Source organism: Diplotaxodon limnothrissa, linkage group LG3 (genome assembly GCF_057381915.1).
Source record: "Diplotaxodon limnothrissa isolate DT_005_m linkage group LG3, D_limnothrissa_male_GT1.1, whole genome shotgun sequence".
Lineage (NCBI taxonomy): Eukaryota > Metazoa > Chordata > Actinopteri > Cichliformes > Cichlidae > Diplotaxodon > Diplotaxodon limnothrissa.
Genome location: NC_140598.1, coordinates 27,516,076 through 27,531,225, shown reverse-complemented (window position 1 = coordinate 27,531,225; position 15,150 = coordinate 27,516,076). Strand labels below are relative to the sequence as shown.

Below are 15,150 nucleotides of genomic sequence, written 5' to 3'. Positions count from 1 at the left end.
ACGTCCTCTGGTCTAAAGTGTTTGGGGGACCAGTTAGAGACCAGCAGCTGGACGTCAGTTGGACTGGTGGACTGAAGAGCAGACATCACGCACTTTTTTAAGATCTGAACACGAACACACAGTTTAAAATAATCATTCTGTATGTCATACTAGGCCTTTGTGCAGCACCTCAGCTCACCCTCTCTGTGAAACAAACAGTTTTAGCCCCTCCCCCTCTAAGACACCTTTCCTCTGATTGGCTCTCCCTCTCCAACACAAGGTTTGAACAGCATTTGAGAGGAGCTCCTGTGGCTAATATGATAATATCAGCCATCTTCTCTTTCTGACATCATAAAACTGCAAGAGTGTAAAACTTTGAACAAACTGAGTGTTTAGGGCAGTCTGCAGCCAGTGTATGGCTCACAGCAATTACTTGGACATACACTGACCTCGATATTTTATTGGGCGTTAGGTTCTATAAGATGATTAACATACGATTGGGCCTGATTATTAAAGACTGTATGTGAGGAGGATTTTGATTTCAGGCCAAGGTAATGCCATCCAGAGTAAGAATCTGGTTAGATAACATATTTCTACGATTTTTTGGGCAGGACAAAACCCTCTGTTTTTAAATCTGAATTAAAAAAACACATGTCAGGAAATTAGGAAAAGCAAAACAGGTCCATTGTAAACCAGCTTTTTCTTTCCTGAATTACAAAAATAAAGAAAAAAAAATCAGGTTCTTTTTCTGCTCTGCAGATTATTTCACATTTGTTTTAACCTAATTAGTCAAGTACAAATATTACAAACCTAAATGCTGTATATTGGCCATTAGTAAAACTTACTGTCAGAGTTCACAAGTCTGACATTGGTCAGGATATTTTTTGATTAGCTTAGCTTAGCATGGCAGCTGGAAACAAAGTGAGCAGCTAGCTTGTATTTGTGTAAAGTAAAAAATAAAGAGCAGCTGTACCTGGGCCTCCTTGTTCTGATGGTTGATTTTCCATAACTGACGTCTTCAGTTCTCACTGCTGAGTCAGCTAAATCAGTTTCTGTATAATAAAATACATTTAAATTACTGCAGGTACAACAACTGCAACAGTACTGTATTATCACACACAGCTATAGGAACTATTAATTTACTTTCTGCAGCATTATGAAACAATTAAGTGAAGATGTTTACAAACTGCATCAGCTTTTCAGAGTTTCCTCCTCTAAACACCTGCTGTTGACCACAAAGCATTGGGGGGTATTTCTGAGAAAAAGAAGCTGGACGACCACAAAGCTGCCATCTTGTTTCAGTGCAGCCAGAGATACTTCACCACAGAGCACAAAGCAAACACTTTCTCACAGCATGAATAATATTATTAACAAAGCAGCACACACTGCAGTGAGAGGTCTGATCAGACTGACAGCAGGAAGTAGCTGCTGTGGTTTTACACGCAGAACTTTAAAAATGATTCATGCTTTAAAGGACGGGCTGGAAATGAACAGTTAATATTTATGGTTCTTTCTTTAATGATCTGTCTTTTCAGTCTCTCTGTTTATGTCTCATAGTAAAAGTTATTCCTGCTAATTAGGCTAACAGCTAGTGTCAGCACAGACAGACACATCTGAGCTGCTTTTACTGATCATTGGTTAGTTCTAACATTACTGAATGTTGTCTGCACACATTACAGTCTGATCTATATCTTTTATCTATTTATTTATCCGTAGTCTGGGATGTGTGGTGTTCTTGTCACTATTCAGACAACCTCTGAACTCTGAGCTGCACGGTGCTGGGCTGTGAGCTAAGGTCCCACTGAAACAATGCCAGGACCTGATACCAGTGAGAGTTAAGAAACATTCTGGCAGGAACACAAAGGAGCAAAAATCTTAAAGAAAATATGTGAACTCAAATACTACCGTCAGACTGGCTGTGGTTCTTATCTTGACAGCTTTGTACATGACATGAGTGATGATGTCATCCTGTCCAGCATTCAATTGATCTGCTGAAATTTTCCAAAATTAAGAATAATATAAATTAAATATCTAAACAGAGATTATGAGAAATTATTATTATTATTATTATATATATATATATATTATAAGAAAGTTGTTGCTGTGATCATCATGAATGTGAACTTTATTCTACTGAACAAACTCAGACATGAAAGATCAGGAAGTCTGAGTCTCACCTTCAGGTTTCCTGTGAACACATCGTCTCACCAGCAGAACCAGTAACACCAGTAGAACCACAACACAGACTGAGCCAACAAATGACAAGACAGAGAGAACAGGAGGAGAGAGTGATGGAGGAAGAGTGATGGAGGTGGAACCAGGAGGAAGTGTGGATGTAGGTGGAGGTGTGGATGTAGGTGGAGGTGTGGTGGTGTGTTTCTCTAAAATAAAGCAAACACAGTCATTAAGTTGTCGTCACATTGTGAATGTTGAAAGCTGCAGAAACACAGACAGGTGAGTGTGTCACCTGTGACAGTGATCCAGCTGGATGGAGACTCTCCATGACCGCTGATGTCACACTTGTAGAGGCCTTCATCAGACCTGGAAACATGCTGGATGGTCATGTGACCTGTAGGCTGCTTCCTGATGAGGGAGCCATCTTTATAGAAAGCAGCTGGGAGGTTGGAGGGAGTGGTCTTTGTTTTACAGAGCAGAGTGACGTCATCTCCCTCCATCACAGGGAGGACAGGACTCTGCAGGATCACTGATCCACCTCAACACAGAGACAAACTACAGCATTTCATCCATTTACACACAGCTTCATCAACACTAACTCCACACACTCAGCTTACCAGTGACTGTCAGGTTAACCATGTTACTGATGGGACCCTCTCTGGACTCACACCAGTAAACTCCACTGTCTGATGTGTAAATGTAACTGATGTTACAGGAAGAACCAGCTGGTTTTCCCCACCCATCTCCACACTGAGTCCTCTGCCGTTTGCTTGTGTTTCTCCTCAGAGTCCATCCAGCAGAGCTGTCGTCCTCCTCACAGCTCAGAGACACAAAGGCTCCTTCAAAGAACTGAGAGCTGCTGGGACTCACAGTCAGACGAGCTGTGAGGGTTACAATGAAAAACTGATGATCTGTTAGACTTTACAGTGTGAAACATGAACCCAATCAGGTCATATCAGTGAACATTTCTCAGGTTTAAACTGTGACAGAAGAAGGTTACTGACCTTGGTTTGTTGTGCAGCTCAGCAGTGAGATCAGAACTAAAGAGAAATGACACTCAGGTTGATTTGAGGTGAACATAAAGAACAACTCCACACAAACACACAAAGTCGTCTCTCTGATATATCTGCTTATTTTCAGGTGAAAAAAAAAAAAAAAAACAGTTGGCAGAACAGTAAGTTTTCAAACAAGTTTTTATCCAAAATGCGGCCCTTAAATGATCATGTGCACATATCAACTACTCTTAAATAACCCAGTAAAGTCATGTGTCCACTGTGCAGCTGTGTTGATATAATGAGTGAATGATTTGATCTTTTCACTGCCTGCTGTGTTTCCTCGACTCCTGAGCAAAGATACAGAGTCAGTTCAGACCTGCAGTTGGTCCTCGTGGTGTTTGAACTTGAATTCAGCCTGATTTGTTTTTCATGTCTTCTCCTCCATCATCAGTTATCAGGAGAGCAGACAGTCAAAGTACAAGAATTCAAACAAACACAGAGATTCTACTTACAGAGCAGACACAGCACAGATGTTTCCTTCATCGTCCTTCTCACTCATTTGAGCTTCTTTTCATTTCTGTCACTGACACCAAGCAAAGCCCGCCCTCTTCCTCTGAGCACCAGCTTTCTATTGGTTCAAACACAGTTTTGGGGGACTCACTTTTTTCTTTGTGGAAAGACACAAGTGGTACATTATAAATTCACATAACTGTAGAGGTCTCTCATATACGGTATGTCTTTAAAAAAAAAAAAAAGTCTTTCAGCTGTGCAGAGACACACTGAGGACAGAGTGGAACATTGATTCAAATGCCATAAGAGGGGAATGTTTGACTTCGCACAATTACTCCAGCATTTAAGATGTGTTTATCAATAACATGCCTGTTAGTTTCAGCATGTTTAGGTTACACAGGCACATCAGAGGATGGCACATCTTTACATGCTGTAACAAGTTTTACTGCGTCTCACAGAATAATCTCAAGAGTTTGAAAAAGAGGACACACGAACAGGGCTGTAGATTCAGGACAGACATCTGTGTGAGGGTGAACAGAGACACTGCCAGAGATCTGATAAATAACTTCTAGCAGCTACAGATGTCGGACAAGATGGGAACCGTGTTTGGCTCCGCCGCTTGTGCAGCTCGCTGGTATAGTTTTACACTGGCGGCTATTGTCGCCAGTGTAAAACTATACCATATATTATTTTTACTGTTTTGTGTCTAAACTTTGTTTCTGCTGCTAGAATTTACGATCAGGGCACGCTGTTGCACATTAAAGATTCAATGGAGAGCTACAGATGGGACAGTTACAGGAAAACTTTTCCTCCTCCTTTTATATTTTCCTCACCTGAGTGCACGCTACTGTACATAACGGTGGGATTCAACCCGAAGAAATGAAGGCGGGGAACCAGGGCTGGTGTCAAGGTGAGACGGGGAAGTACCGAAAGTTAGCTTCTTGCTGTGGAGAGATTCCTGTGACTAGTCCATTTAGTGTCACCTGGGGACGCTACTCCTCAGTCTGCAGCCCTATTCAAGGCTTGATGGCAGCATGCGCACCTTTCGTAAGTCACCTGTCCGCCCCTGGCTGGCAGTAGCGATAGACAACCATGGAGGTTAGCTTCGCCTAGCCTTGGAGTCACCGCCCATCGCGGCAGGCACGCAGGTGTGCACAGGTGTTTAATTCAAGTGCCACAGCACTCAGCTGTTGAGTGCGCCAACCGAGCGTCATCAATTTGGTTTTCCCTGCTTAACGCTCGTTCAAATCGTTTATTTTAAACGATCACTTCGTGAAGGAATCTTTAAACTTTATGTGTTAAACTTAGACGTGGCAGCAAAGCATGGATTCACTTGAAGGAAATCTACTCGGCTGGAAGCGCCGACATCGGAACTCCACGTCTTTCGTGCAGTGACGGAGGATTCTGATTCAAATGCAGGCTGGTGAACTCGGACTCCTTTTCTTCGCTTGAGCTGCAGATGATTAAGGTGAAATTAAGGTGATTAAATTGCGAACCCTTTATTGAATTTTAATTAACCAAACTTCTGGACTTCCTGGGGTCTGTCTAACTGAATTTAACGACCTTCTGACATCCATTAATACATTGGAGAAGATGTAATGCTGGGAGATTCATATTGATGATGCATCCTGTAACATAGCTACTGAATTCTTCACTATCATGGAGTCTTTTAACTTTTAGCAGCCTTTTTATTCGCAATTTTCGGAGCTAGGACGTTTGTGGAAGGCTTCCAAGCTTGAGGTTCACAGGGTACATCTTAAATAATCTATTTTCTTACTAAATGACATGTGGAAAAATGTCAGAACAAGAGTATTTTTCACACCTTATAGCTTCATAAAAGAAAAATCCTAAACTGTTGTTTAGCACAATTAAGAGTGTTTCTCCCGCTGTTCCTCATGCACCAGTTCACTCAATGTCTGATTGTAACGAGTTTTTGAATTATTTCACAAATAAGCTCACTGCCAGCAGGTCAAATATCTCTCCATCATCTTCTCAGTATCAAGCTTACAATTTGCTTACCTCTGATACTTGGTCCGCCTTTACTCCTATTACATTACAGGACATCTTGATGTCCTTCCTGCCCCATTTTTCATTAGTGTGTTTGACTATTGGTCCCTGTATTTTGGAAATGATAAATATTTCTCTTCTTACTGGCTCAGTTCCCAGTTTCTTTAAACAAGCTGTGTTTGAGCCAATATTAAAGAAACCTAATCTGGATCCATCCTTTTCAAACAGTTACAGGCCAATTTCCAAATTGCTTTTTATATCAAAGATCTTGGAAAGAAACAGTAGCAGAACAACTGAACTATTTCCTGGAGAAAATGATGTCATGGATGTTTTCCAGTCTGGATTTCACAATTGGCACTCTACTAAAACAGCTTTACTTAAAGTATCTAGTGACATTTTGATGGCAGCACACTCCAGAGAGTACACAGTTCTAGTTCTGTTGGATCTCACCACTGCTTTTGATACTGGAGATCACAGTATCATAATAAACAAGCTTAAGGATATTTCGGGATTACGGGTGTTGTTTGAAAATGGTTCATGTCCTATTTACCTAAAGGACATTTTCTGTTCGTATAAATCAAGTCATCAATTGTTCTGCCATGTGGGGCAGATCCTCGGGGATCTGTCCTGGGTCCAATTCTCTTTGTACTCTATATATTCCCCCTAGGCCAAATTATTAGGCGCAACAATAATATCTCCTATCATCTCCATGCTGATGGCATTCAGATATACTGTTTTTTCAGTCTCTAATTTTTATAAATTGTCCGGTTTAAGTAATTGCCTGAAAGAAATCAAGCATTTTTTAAACAACAACTTCCTCCAGCTAAACTCTGATTAAAGAGAAACTTTAATTGTTGCTCCTGACCATATGATTCCAGAAGATAGGCATATCAGCTTAGAGCCTTCTGTTAAATTGAGCCTTAGAAACCTCAGTGTCATATTTGACAGCTCGATGAAATCAGCATGTTGTAGTAAAAACGTCGTCATCATCATCATCATCATCATCATCATCATCATCATCAAAGTTTTAGTAAAGGCCATGTTCTATAGGGGGGAGTTTTCTCAGTTCTTGGTTACACACATGCGCGTTCGCAAGACAGCTCAGGTTTTCCGGGCATGGAGTACACGGATATACGGAAATGGCTGCTCCAACATCTACGCCCTTCTTCTGGTTTGGTGCTTTCTGTGTCGTCGTGTTTGTGTCTGCAGGTGAGAAACAAAAACAACATTCCTCTTTCACATAGGGAGGTATGAGCCAGAGTTATTTAACAATACATTATTTAAATACTATCCATACCGATCATGTTTGAAACACTAGCGCTAATCTCTCTGATCGAAACTATTCTCGGTACGCCTGGAAACGCAGAACTGCAGACGGACTAATGCTGACGCCGTTTCTGTGCATAACAAAGCCAAACTTTCTCTTATAAAGTGAAAATATAATAAGTGTTTTTTTATGTTAATGAGCTCGTCTTTGTCTCTTCTACACCGTCGTAATGACAGACCAGAATGTGAACTATCTGCAGCCGTGATCAAAGTCGAGCTGGCTGCATTCTCTGAATACTGAAAACAAAAGCTTCGTTACTTTACTTTACATGACTTTATTATCTTCTTCTCTGAACCACCGTTTATGAAAGGAGATGAGTTAATATAAATCTTCATAGTTAACGTGACCATCAGACCAACTGATCAAGATAACAGTCAGGCAGATGATGTAGTTTAGGTTTGCTATAGTTTTGTTTTCATTTATAATGTTCATTCTTATATTGCCAGCCTTTAGGATTTGTATTGAATGTTGTCTGTTCTGACCTACACAAAACAACACAGCGAGTACACACTGGGCTGAAGTCAGATATGCATTTTGCAGTCCTTGACTTCATGAAGTTTTATATCAAAGTCAACAACTAATGCCATAAAACATGTGAATAGTGAATAACTGATGGCTGAACCCTTGACCTCTGACTCAGCAGCTAACTGTTTACACCAGGGGTGCCCAATCCCGGTCCTCGAGAGCTACCGTCCTGCAGCTTTTAGATGCATCCTTGTTCCCACACACCTGAATCAAATGAATGGCTTGTTATCAGGCCTTTGCCAAACATGATGGCATGCTGAAGAGATCAAACCATTTGATTCAGCTGTGTTGGAGTAGGGATGCATCTAAAAGCTGCAGGATAGTAGCTCTCGAGGACCGGGATTGGGCACCCCTGGTTTACACACTCAAACCTTTTATCACAGGAGTTAAAATGTTATCACCAGGACACAGAGGGGAGATTTTTGTAATACTCTTACACATTAAATTCACCATGCAACGGTTGCATTGTATATTAAAAAAAATCCTCTGTAATACTCAAAGTAACCCAAATTACGTTTGCTTTTGGGGTTATTGTTGTTTTTTTTAATTCCCTGACTGGATTAATGTCACTACAGACAGTGTGATTAAACCTCTTTTCTGTATTTAAATTTCAGCATTAAGTTAAGGTTTTTTGCTGCTGTACTGCAAACAGTTTTGACCAAGGGATAATGTCAAGGTTTTGCTGGGACAGTACTCATCAACAACATGGAGTGTGACTTTGACTTTCGCCTCTGTCAGTGCGCCCCAGGGTGGCTGTGGCTACAATGTAGCTGCCATCACCAGTGTGTGAATGGGTGGGTGATTTGATGTGTAAAGCGCTTTGGGGTCCTTAGGGACTATTAAAGTGCTATATAAATACAGGCCCTTGAATTACATTTACCATTTTAATTCAAGCTTTCCTTTAAAAATTCATGCATTAAAAGATCTAACAAATATATACAAACAGGCTGTGTCGTATAATAGAAGAAATCAACTTTAACAATTTAACAAATGAAAGAAGAGGTCTTTGTTGAAACAGGGGTTTTAGTTTTCAATAGAAACTAAACGTAAAACACTTCCTTTTTATTATTATTATTAGTTACTATTAAGTTACTAAATAAATCTACTAAATATCCATTACATATATCCATTAAGCATGACGAGACTCAGCTGTAACCACTGTGTATAAGGACAGGCCCAGCCCTCTGTTTACTTAAACGGGCTGTAACTATGAAAATACTTATTGTATGAAGGTAAATTCATGATACAGCCTCAAAATTATATCATAATATTTCTCAAAAAATGTGATAATTATTTTATGATAAAATAAAAAAAAGTAGTAAATTCAATTTTATTCATGCAGGCAGCAGCATTTATGAGTAAATGAAGGGAATTTTCCATTGTTATTTTCTAAAGAGATGAACCAAATGTATAAACTAGTCTAGGTGGTGTTTTCCTGTATTACTGAACACGTAACTGTGTTACTATAATATTGCACTATAGCTGCTTAAGCACTGCTTTTCAACCACACAATCACATCAGTAATTTCCATTCTCTTCCTGTTATATGGAGTGCATCCAGGAGTGTTACAGCGATATTTGGTGGAGTCGTTTACATTTTGGTCGTATATCACGAGCATTGCCCCTCCATGTATCCTGGTTGTACTTGATGTTGTGTTTCAATTGGTGAAACACAATTTGTTATTTCCACCTTAAGCAGGAATAGTTTTATTGCAAATTTTGAAAAGTACTGCACCGTGTTAGAGGCTGATAAAGTAGCTCACTGTTTAATTACTAAACTGTCACAGGAAGCTGCCACACAGCTCAAAGAAATACCTTGGGCTTGTCTCGTTGTTGTGTGCACTATGGAACATAAACACAAGGCAGCATTACTGAAACAAAAACAGTGTCATAGTTTTCCATGAGGGCACATCACAGTAAATACTATACAAGTACAAGCTCATGTTGACTGGTGCTCAAAAAGGCTGCTAACCTTAAATTAAGAGTAAAGTGTAAATGTATTAAAACTTTTCTTTGACTGCATAATTTCTCGATCTTGATGATCAGAAGAGTGTTTGAGGCTTTCAGAAATCCATCAGAGCAACATTTATCGTTTAAAACAATGAAGACATGATAAAAGACATGCTTTGGAAGAAAGCCAGAGATTAACAATCATTAAATCCAGGTGCAATGATTATATGCTATTTTATCTTATTTTTTCCTATGGTAGGGCTATTTTAACTTTGTTTGTATTATGTGTTTTATTTATTTATTTTTCCTGTTTTCTTTTACGCTATTGTTTTTAACTTATTTTCTGTACAGCACTTTCGTCCTCTGCTGGGTATTTTAAAGTGCTTTATAAATAAAACTGGATTGGATTAAATACTCTAGGAACAACAAGTAAGCCTGATGTGCGAGAGTGAAGTGCTCTGATGGGGTAATACAGTACTATAAGGTAGGATTGGGCGATATGTAAAAGTTTTCCAACCGACAATTGTAAGTCCAATTAAAGCTGCAAGCAACGTTATGAGGACCCTCGCACCCCATTGCGTCAAGCCACGGCCAACACCTACACTAGGGCTGGGCCATATCATACCGTTTACGGTAATACCGGTATAATGTCGGGCAATGATAAGACAATGAAATATCGCGATAGAATATGAGTAAAACGCGCATGCGCAGTGCCTTTGTTTTCATAAGCACATGGCTGAAAAAGCATGGCGGAGAATGAGAAGGGCGAAAGCGGATGTTGAATGAAACGGATGAACCAGAATTGGTTTGTAAAAATGCTAAAACTTCAGTGGTGTGGAACTTGTTTAGCTTTCGTCCGTCAGATACACAACAAAGTACTATTTTTCGCAGCGCATGCTAGCGGGCCGTCGTTATTACCGTGTTTTTTTTGGAAAATACGGCACACTTAAAATCAATCCTTTGATTTTTCTGAAAATCGACAGTGCCCCTTATAATCCCGTGTGCCTTATGTATGAATTCTGGTTGTGTTTACTGACCTCGAAACGATTTCATGTACACGGCGCTCAAAAATCTGTCAAATGTTTTAGTATGACTTTGCTAAGCTACGAAGCCGCACCGCTTGATGGATTGTTGGAGCATTACAGCTATCGTAGGTAGGAGCCTCGCGGAGCGATACGTACTGTGCTTCAACATAATATTACTGTATTGTGTGTAGAATAGAATAGAATACTTTTATTTGTCAATTTCTTCAAATGTACTTGCCATACAAAGGAATTGAAATTACGTTTCACACTGTCCCATGCGTAGACATTGACAACAATAAGGTGCAGATGCACAACAAAAAAAAAACAAAAAAAAAACAAACAAAAAAAACAGCCCTAACAAAGTAATAAATAGTAATATAATAATATAAACAGTGCCAAAAGAAATACCAAAAATATATATATATAGCTGCAGGTGTGTGCAATTGCAATGCAAGTCAGGAATGTTTTCAGTTCCCGGTTCAGAGAGTGTTTCCTTGCTGGAGAGTGTGCGTGGGTGAGGGGGAGTAGAGTCCAATCTGTCTTCCTATACTTCTGCCAATCTGGTGATTCTGCTGGCTGGGAGTCGGGAGGGAAGAGAGTTCAGCAGTCTCACAGCCTGGTGGATGAAGCTGTTGGTGAGCCTGGTAGTGCGGGAGTGGAGACTTCTGTATCTCTTTTTCCAGAGGGCAGGAGGCTGAACAGACAGTGCGCGGGGTGGGTTGCATCGTTGACAATTGTGATGGCTTTGCGGGTGAGGCGAGTGGTGTAAATGTCTTGCAGGGAGGGGAGTGGTACACCAACTATCCTCTCAGCTGTTCTCACAATGCGTTGTAGAGCTTTCCTGTTATAGTCAGTGCAGCTACCGCCCCACACAGTGATGCAGCTGGAGAGGATACTTTCAATAGTGCCTCTGTAGAATGTAGTCGGGATGGGTGGTGGAGCACTTGCCCGCTTGAGTTTGCGCAGGAAGTAGAGGCGCTGTTGTGCTTTCTTGGCCAGTGATGCTGTGCTGGTGGTCCAAGAGAGGTCCTCACTGATGTGCACCCCCAGGAACTTGGTGCTGCTCACCCTCTCCACCGCAGCGCCGTCGATGGTCAATGGGGGGTGACAGGTGTGGCCTCTCTGGAAGTTGACAATAATCTCCTTGGTCTTACTGACATTTAGCAGGAGGTTGTTGTCTCTGCACCACGTGGTCAGGAGCTCAACCTCTTTCCTGTAGTGGGTCTCATCGCCCTTGGTGATGAGCCCCACCAGCGTTGTGTCGTCCGCAAACTTCACAAGGTGGTTGGAGCTGTAGGTTGGTGTGCAGTCATGTGTCAACAGGGTGAAGAGCAGAGGACTGAGCACACAGCCTTGTGGAGCCCCCGTGCTCAGGGTGATGCTGTTTGAGACCTTGTTGCCCACACGCACCGCTTGAGGCCTCTGGCTGAGGAAATCCAGCAGCCAGTTGCAGAGGCCCAGTCTGTCCAGTTTACAGATGAGTTGTTGTGGTATTATGGTGTTGAATGCTGAGCTAAAGTCTATGAACAGCATTCTCACATATGAGTCTTTCTTGTCCAGATGAGTTAGGGCTGGGTGGAGGGCAGAGCAGATTGCATCCTCTGTGGATCGTTTCGCTCTGTATGCGAACTGGTGTGGGTCCAGGGTGGGAGGTAGGGTGGATTTGATGTGTGACATGACTAGTCGTTCAAAGCGCTGTGTATAACCTCTTTCTAAGTTTTGTGGATATTATACATGGTTATGCTGAGGATATGTCGGCCAATTTCCACTGGAAATGCCTTTTGGTTAAACTGTCAGCAAGGAATTTGCATTTGCACTGCAAATTTTTGTATAACTTTAATGTACATAAAAAAACAGCTCCTTATTTAAGTAAAAATACATTGATGGGTATTTTTTCCAGTAATAAAGTTGTGGAGTTGTAAAGTATTTTGTCTAGTGTTAATTATATCATCAGTTATATCGTTATCGCAAATTTTCAACTGGTCATATCGCCCTGCTCTAACCTACACCCAGCATGTCAGATCTGATGTCACATTGATGGAATTCATGCGTAGAACCACCAGCTAAAATTTAATCTCATTCAATGATGATTAAAGTCGTCCCACTAGGTGGCGCTCTAACCATTACTGACAAATGGCATATCAAACATTTCCGAGCTCTCGACTAATGCCTGCGTCGTTTGGGAGAGATTGGACATTGTGTTTATGAGTGACAGCAGATGACTACTTTTTGGCGAGTGATCCACGTGCTGCCATGACCATCCCTTTTTCTTGAATGTAAAAAGCTTTGCAATTTAACATCACAAAGGTCTTTAGATTCCCTACACTGGAGATTGTCTCGATCTGATGAAATCCCTTGGAGGAGTTCGTTGAAGTACAGGGCCTGAAAAGAGGGGAAAATGTTGCCAAAATTACACATTAATTTTAAAATTGCTGACTTCCTGTTGGGTTTGGAATATTGCTCTAAGAGACTTTTTTGTACATTGTGATAACTTACATAAGCTTACCAGGTTTCAGACTCGTAGATGAAACACAGAGCAGTGGCTGATGTTTTGAAATTTTGTAGGGGGCGCTGTGGAGCCGTTTTGCAGTATTCCATGAAAATCGTTACATAAGAAAACAACCTTCATTACATTGGAGGTGTGGCCCAAATTCCAAGGGTTTTTATACTTTTCAAGCCCCTCAAAAGCCACTTCATCTTTCATGGTGAACCGCCTTGCCACCAGGGTGCACTGTTCAGTTTAAACTCACAATTTTGTCACTGAAGCATCACGAGGGACTGATATTAATATTTACCGCTTTTGAGGTGGACATGATGAACCTGTGAAAATCAGTATTTCAAAGTGAAAGACGTGACATTTCCTGTTGCCACTAGGTGACGCGCTGAGTATTCCTGACAATGAGCATATCAAACTGTTCAGGGTAGGGGTGTCATCACGCCTGTAAAGTCTGGTACTGATCAGACTGGATTTCTTTGAGTTACAATAATTTGTTTCTTCATGGCGAGACATCAATGTTCGCCTAAGGATGTAACCAAAGCGGTGTGGTGCTTGTGCAGATGTTTAGTGCGAGCACAGTACTCAAACACGACAAACTTGCATGAGCATGTATGTGTCCACTATTCGCTATGTATGCTAGGCTATCACCAGCTTTTGCAGCTCCATCAACAAGCATTTGAGCGCACTCTGAGGAGGGTGCATTTGCTCGCAGATGAAAGAGGGTGCTGTTAAAACAGCGCTCTTATTTTTATTTTTATTTTCCTGTTTACTGCTTGTATTAGCGTCATCATTATTAGCAAAGTTACTCATGGGCAACTGTGTGTGTGTGTGTCTGTGTGTGTAAATAAAACAGTCTCTTTTTGTGCATGTGTATTTATTAAGTGTAGTTGTACTTCCACATCTCTGTGTATGTCGTTTCCTCTTTCAGACCACAAAACCATCACAGCCAAGTCTGGACAGAATGTCATTCTGACCTGTCAAACTCCAAACAACAACATCTTAGTTGTAGAGTGGAGTAGAGCTGACCTGGGAGATGAATATGTCTTTGTGTTTCGGGATGGGCAGTTTGATCCAGCCAACCAGCATCCATCTTTTAAGAACCGGGTGGATCTGCAGGACAGACAGATGAAGGATGGAGACGTGTCTTTGATTCTGAAGGATGTGACAACTTCTGATGCTGGAACATACGAGTGTCGTGTCATCCAGATAGGAGCAACCCGCAGTAACACAGGGCACATCAGCATCATCAGCCTGAAAGTTGTTCCTCCAGGTGAGTGAGTAGAGTTGAGTGTGTGTGTGATCAGAGGTGAAGCTGCTTCCTGGTTGTTGATGTTTGTTTCTAAAGATGTTGTTGATGAGAGCTTTGTAGAAAGCAGCTGGTCTGAGTGATGTGATCAGAGTGCAGTAGATAATGTCTGACAGCAGTTTGACAGCTGTTTCTCACCTGCAGGTCAGCCAGGAGGAGAAGAAGATGGATCTTTTGGACTGATCGTTGGTCTGACAGTTTCTGCTGTGCTTCTTGTTGCTGCTGTTGCCGTTTTTGTGATCTACAGAAAACGTAAAAACAATGTCTTATGATTTTTATGAGACTCCAGATTAGACTAAAATGACTGGATGCATTAGCCATAAAAAAGTATGTTTTAAAAAAAAACAAACATGCAACCTAATCACTAGTTACAAAAAATCCCATGTATCTTCACTGAATTATCCAGCATTCAGAGGTGGTTAACAATGGATTTTTAACATGTCATTAACATGTCAACAGTCTAAGACATCTATTTTTAAACAGTCTAGATGGTTTTTTTGTTTTTTGTTTAAGCCATTTCAATTGTGATTATATTTGTTTATTTATTTTCCTATAAGTGCAAAATCAGACTGTCAAACAATTTTGCACTCTAATCCACTACTGTCTCCAGTTTATTAGCAAAATATATTTTTAAAAGTTCAAATGTTTCAGTAAAATTTAAAGCACAGACAATAATTAATCTGTTTTTATTGTGTCTATATTTGGTAAGGCATTTCTTCATTCTTTGTTTTAGTGGCTGAAAGATCTTTAGTGTATGCTCACTTTCAGTATTTTGTTCTTAATTTCATGGCAAAAAGACAATTTCTGTGACATAGGTTTGGCGTCCTCCTTGTTACAGTTTTAGAATCAGTGATA

The 15,150-nt window shown here is 40.7% G+C and overlaps 2 protein-coding genes across 2 annotated transcripts; one reads left to right on the top strand and one right to left on the bottom strand.

Annotated features, from left to right (window-relative positions):
- Positions 1-2,136: 2,136 nt before the first annotated feature.
- LOC146635171 (Fc receptor-like protein 5) lies at positions 2,137-3,692 on the bottom strand. Its single transcript, XM_085345813.1, has 5 exons — positions 3,662-3,692; positions 3,159-3,194; positions 2,772-3,035; positions 2,447-2,692; positions 2,137-2,360 (listed from the first exon to the last, which is right to left on the bottom strand). The coding sequence occupies exons 1-5, from the start codon at positions 3,690-3,692 to the stop codon at positions 2,137-2,139; spliced, it is 801 nt and encodes a 266-aa protein (XP_085201939.1).
- A 3,113-nt stretch (positions 3,693-6,805) lies between these two features.
- LOC146635170 (V-set domain-containing T-cell activation inhibitor 1-like) lies at positions 6,806-14,567 on the top strand. The gene is made up of 3 exons (XM_085346539.1): positions 6,806-6,875; positions 13,918-14,259; positions 14,440-14,567. Exons 1-3 carry the CDS (start codon positions 6,806-6,808, stop codon positions 14,565-14,567), a joined length of 540 nt encoding a protein of 179 aa, XP_085202665.1.
- The last annotated feature ends 583 nt before the right edge of the window (positions 14,568-15,150 follow it).

Excerpts from the sequence above, each read along its gene's own strand:
- LOC146635171 (XM_085345813.1), bottom strand. The coding sequence starts at position 3,692 with ATGAAGGAAACATCTGTGCTGTGTCTGCTCT. Across the intron at positions 3,036-3,158 it reads GAGCTGCACAACAAACCAAG|CTCGTCTGACTGTGAGTCCC; the intron begins GTCAGTAACCTT and ends TAACCCTCACAG. Across the intron at positions 2,693-2,771 it reads GGTTAACCTGACAGTCACTG|GTGGATCAGTGATCCTGCAG; the intron begins GTAAGCTGAGTG and ends CTCTGTGTTGAG.
- LOC146635170 (XM_085346539.1), top strand. The coding sequence starts at position 6,806 with ATGGCTGCTCCAACATCTACGCCCTTCTTCTGGTTTGGTGCTTTCTGT. Across the intron at positions 6,876-13,917 it reads CGTCGTGTTTGTGTCTGCAG|ACCACAAAACCATCACAGCC; the intron begins GTGAGAAACAAA and ends TTCCTCTTTCAG. Across the intron at positions 14,260-14,439 it reads CCTGAAAGTTGTTCCTCCAG|GTCAGCCAGGAGGAGAAGAA; the intron begins GTGAGTGAGTAG and ends TCTCACCTGCAG.